The following is a 12,041-nucleotide window of genomic DNA, read 5'->3' on the forward strand; positions in this document are numbered from 1 at the left end:
CTCTGGAGGACCTGATGGACCCAGGTACGGCGAGGACGTCTTTTACGCCGCTGCTCTGCTCTCCACAGTAAATAGAGAAGGGAGACTCTCTCTTCAAGCGCTAGCTCGACAGCTGCCATCTTGCAAAGATACCGGTCTGGCACAACTCCCTCCCACATTCCTCCCACATTTCCGGTTCACGCGCGTCAAAATATGATGGATTTTTCTTGGACACGCGTTGAGACGCGAATGTACACGCGTCAAATTAGGGGCGTTTGGGGCGTTTTATTCGCGTCCATCGCGAGATTAGACGTAATTGATAGAAACCAGGTTTAACTACAGAGGACACATGTTTGTCCAGCTTGAAGGAACTGTCCAAGACAACACCCAAGTTCCTCGCAGTATCAGAAAGGGAGTTAGCATCATAACTCATCATCATTATTCATCTATGTATTACTTTTATGTATTAGTCATCTATTTGTTGTAATCATCTATCCTTGCAGTTGTTTATTACACAAAATAAATTATATTGTCACACTTCTGGCCACATAGCACTGATATTCATTGCACATGCCCATATTAACCTTAACCAGAGGGTTTTAAAAAAAACAAACCAGTGTTTACATACCATATCTGGACAAACATACTGGTGTTATAAGTTATAAGTTATAAGAACATGGACACTCTTTATTTGTTTTAATCAGAGAGGGAAGAAAACTAAAGGGCAAATAAGATATAAAAGCCTGCAGAAATGTTGGGTATTATAACAAACGTGACTTTCGCAGGTTGTATAATACAAGGATGATAAAAACAGCACAGAAACAGTTCTTCTTCATTTACTGTCCATTTTATTATTAGTGGCTCTATATAGGATGAAAGCTCTTTTAACTCATGTTTAAGGTCCGTTTCCTTACCACAGTTCACAGGCCAGATATTTGGAGCGCTGTCTGCTCGATTTTTCCTAAAATGTTTAGGTACATTTGGCTGCACACTGCTTCGATAGAAAACTGATGTCACGTAACATAGATGAAGGTTAGCTCAATTTAACATTTATGCTAACATTTGTTTCGCAGGATATTAGAAGTGATTAAAACCCCAGTACATTTGAAAGTTTATTTCCGGACCGCTGCTATTTTTTCCCCAAAATTTCTTCAAATGTTAGATTCGCAATGAATCCTGGGATAGGGTGGGCAACAAAGAATACACTTGACCAGTCCTTCAAATCCAGGAAAAAGGAGGACGCATTTGTGGGCCTTAAATGGGCACCCTTTGTTGCCTCGCTGTGACATAATTGGCCTATAATTTGCGTATCGGATTTGCAGACTTAAGTATTGAGAAACAGCCCATCAGTCCATGGTTAGGAGCAAGTCAAGTGCAAAAACATAACAAACATTTTAGTCCAAAAGGATCGCCACATGGACTTCATTTGTAAGTGGGAGAAAGGACTGGCTCAATTCATGACAGCAGCAGCAGCAGTAGTGGCGCTTCTGGTCTGCTGCAGCAACTAGTGCTGCAACTACTCCACCAAATGTGCACTTGTTGTGCTCTTTATACAATCTTTGTTTAACTCAAACTCGAGACTTAGGAGGATAAAAATTGCTAAAGACATTAAAAGTATTCTAATGAAATATGATTATTTTAAAAAAGTAGCATTTTTCAGATTGGTAAAACCACCACATAAAAACAGATAATAATATAATGTAAAATCTTTCTCTCTTTTTTTAAGACCAAAAATATGTAAGCTGGTTCTAAAGACAGTCACATAGACTATACTAGATTTTTTGAAAAGCTCAAAGACACGGTTTACCCCATTTCCTTACACATTTGTTAGAAAACAGGGAGGATGAATTTTCACATAATTTTCTTTATTTAATGAGGAACTAATTTATAAAACAGATGATGAAACATATGAAATGTCAAGAAAAATACATGTTATTTCATTTTTCCCCCCAGATTTATTGATCTGATGTCACTGCAATTTATAAAACACAATAGAAAGTCTCATTATGATAACACACATCACCAGAGACATTAAAACACTGAATATACTGTATGCTTACACAAAAAAGGCATATAGCTCATCAAGACAACCTGGTCTACCTTCTCCCTGTGTATAAACCTATCGTACACAGGGACCAATGCTGTGAAAAGATGGTGAGACTGAAGTGAGCTCTGAGGAATGTTTTGACTGAACCATGGAGGATATGCATTGTGATGTCCTGGTGGATTGCATTACAGACTACTTTTTTTTTGTAGATAGCACACAGTTCGATCCACAGTTTGCTAATTGTGTAAGTGTAAAGATTTAACATAAGATTCCTCAAAGAAACATAAATTATTAATGAAGTCTGAGCGGGGGTTTTTTTGTTGTTAACTTTGTTACTGAAAAAAAGAAGAAAACTGACTTATCCATGACAAAAATGTGAATATATCAATTACCAAAAAAGAGAAGAAAAACAACACACACAAAACATATATTACATTTGATATGAGATTCTTTTTCATTAATTGAGTTAAATTGAACTCAGGGGAAGAGTTCCACACTGGTAAATTTTCTGTGTACTGAGAGTATGTTACTTTTGTCTTGGAAAATATTGAGGCATTTTCTTCAATATCATGAAAACTACATCTGCGATATCTTCTGTACAGCAGAAGGAAATGAGGAGCAATAGAAGAATGGTTACTTGTATGACTCATCAAGACTTTTTTCTGCCTGATCTTTATTGATTAGATACCAAAAACCTGGGATGTTAGCACATTCTGCTTTATATTGTTCAGCAAAATTCTCGTTGTATTTTGTCATTACATATTTCCAGTAGTCTGATGCTTCGAGACTCTTATCTGGCTGAATATCCCAGTCCTTATAAATGTTCTTGTATTTCTTATAAGGGTGCCATTCATTGTTTGTATGACTGCAACAAAATCTGTTGTCACTGATCACTGAGGATGAGCATATGTCAGTGACAAGTCGCTCTGACCACTCCCACCTGTATCTACCCAGACCTTCTGGTCTATGCAGTGAAACAAAGTGCTCAGTATGGGCTTTTCCTCCTGCGTCACAGGGAGCTTTGCAGAATGGACACTGTTTGCCACAACCAATCAATTTGTTGAAAAGCTCATTCTGTGGATTCACATGGAGATGTTGTAGCTTCATTTCAAAGGTAGAGTCCTTTAATTTGTTTCTAAGAGTTTCTGTCATGTCACTCACAGATGTTGTGAGACAGTCAGCAAACTGTTCCTTGTCAGCATTGTTCAGTATCATGAAAGCACCAAGAGCATCCTGGGAAATGACCAGTTTATCACCAAGTTCTTTCCAAATGTCTTCAACAAATTCATTCAAATCCTCACTCTCTCTGGTTTTGGCCTCGTTGATGGCAGAATTTATGCTGTCAATACATGACCACAGATGTCGCTCCTCAAACTCAAAAACTGTCGACTCATTTGAGAAGCGCTCCTTTATTTGTTCGAGTATCCATGTCTTTACATATTTCTCATATGAGCAAATATAGCTGACATAGTTTTGAAAATCCTCCTTGGAGAGCAAATCCAGTAAAATTGAATACTGGAAGGACATTCTTGTGCTGAACTGCTCGAGTTTCCTCATTTCATCAATGATATCAGGACCCAGGGAACGATTAACAAAGTCTTCAACAGCAGGCTTCAAGCATCGATTTGTAAATTCTTCTGCCTTCTTCTGACACTGGTCTCGTTTATGAAACACATCTTTGAAGTCCTCATGAAACTTTTCCTTGTTTTTAATCAGACATCTGTACGGATCATTTTCTTCTATGAAATCTTTGTGCATTTTCTGAAACTTTCTGGCTGCAAATCCACAGATGTGCTGTTTTAGAGAAACTTCAAACTCGATGTTTATCTTAACATCTTGATGGTTTTTCAGCTTCTCATCAATCACGTTGAGGATCTCCTGGATATAAGTGTCATGGTAATTTTTTTTTTTTTTCACTTGTTCATTCACAAGGTCTGTGCAAGCAGCTATGATGCTGTCAGCCAGATGTTGTGCAGCCATTATGTCATCTTGACCGAGAAAGAACTTTTTAGCCCCACGTTTAACTTTGTTGTAAAATCCGTCAGTTGTCCATTTAAAAGACTCTTTTCCACAGTCTTGCAAACTCCTTTGACTTAACTCGTTTGCACAGCTCCCCTTACGTTTAAGATTATCTCTCAGACAGTAGGACACTCTGTCTGTGACATTTGAGGTTTGTTGTTCAGAGAAAGACAGTTTTTCTAAAGTTTCGCTCCACATCTTCTCAAACTCTTTGTCCAACTCAGTGTCTGTCATTTGGATGTTTTTCTTTCGACATTTATCAATTAATGCACGCACAGCTTTTTCAATCTCTTTTGTATGATTGTTTTTGATTTTATCAATTTCTGTCATTCCCTGTCTGATTCCTGCTGCTGCTTCAAGCTGATACATTGCACCACTTTCTATTTCACGACGAAGGACCTTTGCACTGTTTGAGAATTCCTCTTTGTATCCTTCAACCAGGTACACATGACCCTCTGTTTGCTTGAAATATTGTGTCAGATTGTTCAGAATCTTTGTCTCCCATGCAGACAGCACTGTGGAGGCTTCACTTTTCAAAGATCTGAGAAATTCTCTCATGTCAGATGTTTCAGATTTTGCTGCAATGGTACCAAAATTGGAAATTTTTGTTTCTGCATTTCTTACCCAGGTGTACATTTCTTTTCTGAACTCCCACTCCCATTTATTGAACTCTGTGCAGAGCTTCATGTATGCATCAGCTACGAGGCTGTTTCTGAAGCTGAAGATAAAGTTTTCATGCTTTACTGCATTCCACAGGCTTTTCACCCACTCTTTAAATTGCATGATATCATTAGCAGATGATTCACAGTCTCTCACTAGTTGGATGATGTTTTTCTTGAGCTCATATACAGCCTCACTGTAACCTGCATTAACTGGTGCCATTGGTGGGTTTCCATTCCACAGTCCAGGAATGTACCAGTTCCCAGTGTCTGGACTGTACTCCATCACGTCAGTGAAGCTCTTGTTCCCCTCTTTCTTTTCCATTTTGGCTGCTGCCTGAGTCATCTCATTCAACTGATCCAGGAGCAGTTTCCTGTCTCGTAAGTTCTTATCATGGGCTGAAACATCCGACACATTCTGGTGAACAAACTGACATTTAGGCTTTTTGCCCACCTCCTTCATCCTGAGAAAAGCGTGCACAACTATTTGTAGGATATCCTTCATTTCAATTAAATTCTCCATTGCAATGTTGACAATGGTGACATCACTCAGCCCCACAACAAGTGTTGCAAGCTCATTGTCGTGCTCATAGCTGTTGTCCAGTTGTGCAAGTTCTGGTGACTTTAAGCCCTCAGTGTCAATGATCACCATGAAGTCACAGTTTAGGACATTTTTCATGTCTTCATTGATTTTGATGAGCAACATAAAGGCACCTCGAGTACATCGACCACTGCTGACTGCAAACTGCACTCCAAACATGGTGTTAAGGAGAGTGGACTTTCCTGTGCTCTGAACTCCAAGAACTGTGACTACTCGTATCTTCCTCTTCTTTCCTTTTTTCTTTGGAGACACCAGGTCACTGAGCTGAGAGAGAACATCACTCACCCATCTGAGAGGGATGTTGGATGCATCTCCATCTACGAGCTCAAGAGGAAATCCATCAAGCAACAACTCTGCACACAGTTTGGGCAGATGCTGCAGTTGTCGACGTGATCTGTCTGTTTTTGGAAGAGACAGTGAAGCTTCATAGATCTGACCCATTTCACGGAAGAAGTGTTCAATCCCCAGTGAGCTGATGGAAATTTGTCTGTCAATTTCTTTGATCTCCTCTTTGTTCTCAGAGTTCTTGCATTTTTCTTTGTATTTCTCCCTGAGTTCACACAGGTTTATACGAGACACATTATCGAGGTTCATTCGCATCCATTTCAGGAAATAAAACCTCTCTGTTCCTGGGCTTGATATCCCAGTGATGAAGTTTGTCATAGCTGTTGATATCTCATATGAGTTCTGCTTTTGCCGCAGTTCTTCTTTCTGTTTCTGAAGATCACTTTTGTAATCTTCTACATTTTTAGACCCAACATTTCGAAGTCGAAACTCTTCCTTCTCTAACAAGGTCAGTGTTTTCCATATTTGTCCTTGTCGGGGAAGCTGATCTTCTTTATATTTATGGATGTCTTGAATTTCTTCAGTGATGGTTTTTGCATTTTTCTTTGCAGTCTGGCACTCTGGAGCGTCTTCATCAACCAGGATTCCCAGTTCATGCGCAACATCCACCATCTTCTCTATTTTCATCTTCAGCTCTGATTTCTCAACCACATTTCTGACAGTTTTCCTCAAATCTTTTACAAAGTCTGCATCATTTTTTTGCTTTGTCTTAATAATGATGTTGTTTTCAGTTAAATCTAACTCAGTTGCTACTTTTTCCAAAGCATCTAAATTGAAGCGCTTGCTCTCATAGTTTCCCACCAAGTAGATCTGTGCTTTGTGGTGTTGGCTTTTAAGCAGATTGAACACAGATTCAGACTCAGAATCCAAATGCTCAAAGAAAACAAAAACTGCTGCAGATGTCTGACACAAAAAGGAGTATTGTGTTTCAAATGAAGCAATGTCCCCACGAAGGTTAGCTACAGCCACTGGCTGACCGAAAATATCAATGTTTATGTTTCCACCAGGAAGATACCAAGTAATTTCAGTCAGTCCGTTGGAAATTCTTCTTGGACTGTCACCACACTCCATGTTGTGGTGAACAAAGGTGTCGTGGTACTGCTGAGAATTGCTCAGAAGCTCATTAAGAAACTCTGACTTGGACAAGGAGCACTCACCCAGTCTGACAAAAGAGACCATTGGAAGTTCAGAGAGAACGATTCTTTCTTCAATGAAGCCCTTTGACTGTGAAAGAGACTGAGGTCTGTACTTTTTAACAATGTCTCTCATGGCCCACAGCATGAATGTGCACTGTCCTGTGTCACAATTAGGAAGCAGCAGAGGGACAGAGAACTGACACATGGACATTTTTAGTGCCATTTCCTGCTGTAGAAAACCATCAGAACACAGAAAGAGAGCAGTGATTATGTCGAGCGGGTTCACCGTGTCCTCTGTGTTTGGACTGCTGACCATATTTTTAAGATTTAACTTCTTAGTTCCTGATGTATCATCACTGGTTGAATCACACTCTGATGTACATTTCACATTCCTAGCAGTGACATTAAACATCATTAGTTTCTGTAGAAAATACCATGGAAGGTCTGATTTACACTTCGCAGATTCATCAGTGGTGGTCTTCTTATTAATCCCAAGTATTCTCCTGAGTGATAGCTTCTTTGTGTAGTTCTGCTTCAAGCCCAGTTTTTTCAATAAGCTTTGCAGGTGTTTCACTGAGGATATGAGATTTAAAAATTATTACATTCTGTTTTTATTTTCAACTTAACCAGTATGCCATCATTTTTTGTAATTGGTGTTAACGTTTACCTGTGTGTGTTGAGGTAACTAAGGACTGACTTTTGATTTCATCCTTCATGTCTTCAGGAGTCTGGCTGGACTTTTCTTCTTCTGGTTTCAGGTAGTCGGGCTCTGAGCTGTCCATGTCTATCGACTCTTGCTGAGTTTCTTCCTCTCTGCATGTAATCACGGTGTAGTTCTCACTGTCACCAATAGGACTGTCCAAATGCTGAGACACTAACTCACTGCTGATATAAAACACTTTTGTCTTCACATGATGACAAGTAACTGTGGGCATAATAATAGTAATATTGATAATATTAATAATGTGCTTACGTACAGACTTCACATCATATTGTGTTTTTCTGCTGTAGCAGTAAAAAGCATAAAGCTGACTTTTACCTCCTGTAATAATCTGCTGACAGTCATCCCAGCAGGTAGAACATGGTGCAGATGGAGGGTCATTTACTTCCTCACAGTATAGCTCAACAACTAAATCTTCATCACTGTTTTCCTTTTATACAAATGATGATAAAAAGAGAAAAAAATGAAAATATATTATTGCAAACACAGTATCTCCAAAGAACAATATTTGAGTTTCATATATTTTACCTCCATTGTTGATACAGAATCTGTCATCCAACATTTGCCCCAGGTTATTCAGCCAGTTTCTCCCTGAAAGTAATGAGAGGAAAATATTTAACTATTTATGCTCCAAAGACTATTTTATGGTTGGCATTTTGAAAAAGACTACAAACTCCCTGCCTCTCCCCTTAATCTCACAAACAATTTGAGCACTTAAAAAAAAGCATTCATCCATTCTCTTCTGCTTATCGTTTTCAGCATCACAGGGGGGCTGGAGGCTATTCCAGCTGTCTTAGGGCAAGAGGCAGGGTACACCCTGGATAGGTCGCCAGTCTGTTGCAGGGCTAACACATAGACGCAGACAACCATTCACAATCACATTCCTACCTATAGGCAATTTAGAGTCACCAATTAACCTAATCCCATTAACTTCATATCTATGTGAGAGGAAGCCAGAGTACCCGGAGAGAACCCATGCACCCACTCAATTTTGTAATCATGTCATCAGATCTGTGGCAATATGTTCTGCACGCTTGATTGAAGAGCTGAGCTGAGCTGTCAGCTGATCACCACCTGATGGTGAGTTGAATCAGGTGGTGGGAACGACACCTGACAGACCTGGCAAACCTAAACATATTATGATGGTGTAATGGGAATGTCTGACAGAGGCCCCACTCTCTAAGATCTTCAACTCCCACTTCCAGCAGAACTATTGATGGAGGCTGGGGACAAGCAGAATGTGGTTCGGCCAGTAGCTGACACAAAAACTCATCTATTTTCTGCTCCTGCACTACTGGCAGTGAAATTGTTGTACTATTGCTGTAAATCACTTCCTTTCAATTCTTTAGGCAGTGTAGTGCAGCAGGGATTCTGACCACTCCTCTTCAGAGGTCGGTAGTAATGAGTTACATTAACGCTGTACGTTTTTGAAAAAAATGTACTTCTAAAAGTACCTTTATTGCACCATACTTTTTACTTTTACTTGAGTACATTTGTGAAGAAGAAATGCTATTTTTACTCCGCTATATTTGACTTGTTACTTTTTCTACATAATTAATTTCACACATTAGATAATAATGGATCATGCTGCCAGTGGAGTTACCCTTAACTCTTTCACCAATCAGATGTAGCCATGCAGTCACATGACCAGTTTATAAACTGTGGCGGGCAGAGCGGCCCAAGCCTTTCAAACTAGCGGACACAGAAAGTAGAAACATGAAAACATGGCAGAGGCAACTGTCTGGTTCAAGCCCCCGGCTCCGACAGTCTCGGTCATTGTGTCCTTGGGCAAGACACTTCACCCGTTGCCTACTGGTGGTGGTCAGAGTGTCCGGCAGCCTCGCCTCTGCCAGTGCGCCCCAGGGCAGCTGTCGCTACAATGTAGCTGCCATCACCAGTGTGTGAATGGGTGGATGACTGAATGAGTAAAGCGCTTTGGGGTCCTCAGGGACTAGTAAAGCGCTATACAAATACAGGCCATTTACATTAGTAATTAAGCTGTTTTTATATATTTTTTTCTCAACATGTGACTTTTTGTCCTGACTCCTCCTTCAGTGAACTACAGTTATGAAGTGTAGAAGTTTATAACTAAGAAGAAAGGCTAAAAAAATGTTTTTGAAGGAGAATATGTTGGCTAGCACTGCTTAGCCTTGCATACGTTCTTATTTTGAACTTAATCTGGAATTCATCACAAACTGTTTGTGCGGAGATATGAATGACAAGATTTTGTTTTTCAACAAGAGTTAGTAAAAAATATCTCCAGCGTGATAAAATATTTATGCCAAACATCCGCAGCTTGGCAGTCTATACAGCACTATAATGCCCAGACCTAATTCTTTTGAAAACCGTATGTTTCCACAGGTCTGAACTTCATCAGACATCACCTAGACACAGAGCTGGATGAGGCCAGCACAAACAGCGGCCTAACCGACGAAGATGATTGCTTTGGATCTATGGGGTTAGGAAAACCAGAAGCAGGGGAGCTGGAGAGGTACCTTTCATGTCTGTTCACTGGAGGTGTGGATCTATTGCATAATCTTCCTGCATCTGGAGCTTGTGAAGGACTTTTTAGTCAGGCAGGATTCCTGTTCACTGCTAAACAATTACAGCCTTGTATGTACATATGTTGAAGTTGCCTTGCTCTAATGTTTTCTCTGAGGCTGCTGTGCCATTTAGAGTAAAGCTGAATATAAAGTATACAGCATATCTTGTCACTGGAAATGGTTTGCATTGTTCATATATTTATATAATTTACTGTAGGTACAGTGGTCCCTCGCAATAACGCGATTCACCTTTTGCGGCCTCGCTGTCGCAGATTTTTTGTGTGCAATTTTTCAAGGGTTTTTTGGGGTTTTTGCACAGCGCATTGTGTTCTGCGTCCTGATTGGCTGTAGACCATTGTCAATCAATCTCGTGCTCCGTGTCTCCTGTACAATACAGAATGCGTTCAGCTGGTCAAATTGACATAAATCTCAAGTGCTAGCAGTGTGACTCTGAACCCTGTACTGTATATTTGTAAGTTTTCTCCCCAACAAACGCAACAATGTCGATGAAACATTTTGCACCGTCAGAGGCAACCATGGGTGCCTTTGGTTTCATTCCATAATACTCAACGAAGATTTGAACTGTGACATTTTCACACTTTTATCAAGGGATAAAAGTGTGAAAATGTTCATGCCTGTCTGAGAAAAGTGCATAAAGTGTATACTGAGGCTTAAAACATCTATTTACAGCCGTAAAACATCTATAATAATTATAAAAAGTAAAGTCGGCTACTTCATGGATTTCACCTATCACGGGTTATTTTTAGAATTTAACTCTCACGATAAATGAGGGACCACTGTATTGGTTAAAAAAGCTTTATGTTGTGAAAAACTGAAATCTGGAAATTAGAAGTGGTGTGCCTTATTTTGTTAATGTTTTTATATTCTATTTGAGATTACTAAAATTTGTGTATTTATTTATTTTTGCTTGTCTGATAAGCATTTATTTTTTTAAAAAGTAAAAAAATAAATCAGACACTACAACCAGTTACTCAGTACCTGAGTAGTCTTTTCACGAACTATGTTTTTTACTCTTACTTGAGTAATTTTTTGGATGACTACTTTTTACTTTTACTTGAGTAATAATATTTTAAAGTAATGCTACTCTTGCTTGAGTACAATTTTTGTATACTCGACCCACCTCTCCTCCTATAATGTTAGATGAACACTTTCGTGTTTGCTCAAAATCATGTGACCTTTTGTAAAGGTGTTTAGTGCCTCATTTCCTTTCATTCTGTAAGGCATCCTAGTGGACCTTAGGTACTGTACAAACTGTTAGATGAATACTTTGAATTAGAGCTGGGCCATATCATACCATTCACGGTAATAGCGATATAATGTTGGGCAACGATAAGAAAATGAAATATCGCGATAGAATATGGGTAAAACATGCATGCGCAGTGCCTTTGTTTTCATACGCACGTGGCGGCGACGGAGAATGAGAAGGGTGAAAGCGGATCGTTAAATGAAACGGATGAACCAGAATTGGTTTGTAAAAATGTTGCAACTTCAGTGGTGTGGAACTGGTTTAGCTTTCGTCCGTCAGATACACAACAAAGCACTATTTTTGGTAGAGCATGCTAGCGGGCCGTCATTATTACCGTATTTTTGGAAAATACAGCACACTTAAAATCAATCCTTTGATTTCTCTGAAAATCGACAGTTCCCCTTACCTTATAATCCCGTGTGCCTTATGTATGAATTCTGGTTGTGTTTACTGACCTCGAAACGATTTTATGTGGTACACGGCGAAAATCTGTCAAATCTTTTAGTACGACTTTGCTAAGCTACGAACCCGCACCACTTGATGGATTGTCGGAGCGTTACGGCCATCGTAGGCAGTGTTGGGGAGTAACGGAATACATGTACCGCCATTACGTATTTAAAATACAAAATACGAGTAACTGTATTCCGTTACAGTTACCGTTTAAAAAGGTGGTATTCAGAATACAGTTAGTTTGTTGAAATAAATGGATTACACTGCGGTACTT

General features: G+C 39.5%; 1 protein-coding gene across 1 annotated transcript; it reads right to left on the bottom strand.

Annotated features, from left to right (window-relative positions):
• Window positions 1-2,916: 2,916 nt before the first annotated feature.
• On the bottom strand, window positions 2,917-7,568 carry LOC102212883 (up-regulator of cell proliferation-like). The gene is made up of 4 exons (XM_013915643.1): window positions 7,484-7,568; window positions 4,670-7,359; window positions 3,188-3,904; window positions 2,917-3,030 (listed from the first exon to the last, which is right to left on the bottom strand). The coding sequence occupies exons 1-4, from the start codon at window positions 7,566-7,568 to the stop codon at window positions 2,917-2,919; spliced, it is 3,606 nt and encodes a 1,201-aa protein (XP_013771097.1).
• Between the last annotated feature and the right edge of the window lie 4,473 nt (window positions 7,569-12,041).

The sequence above is a fragment of the Pundamilia nyererei genome, unplaced genomic scaffold (genome assembly GCF_000239375.1).
Source record: "Pundamilia nyererei isolate P.nyererei 1_Seehausen unplaced genomic scaffold, PunNye1.0 scaffold00336, whole genome shotgun sequence".
Lineage (NCBI taxonomy): Eukaryota > Metazoa > Chordata > Actinopteri > Cichliformes > Cichlidae > Pundamilia > Pundamilia nyererei.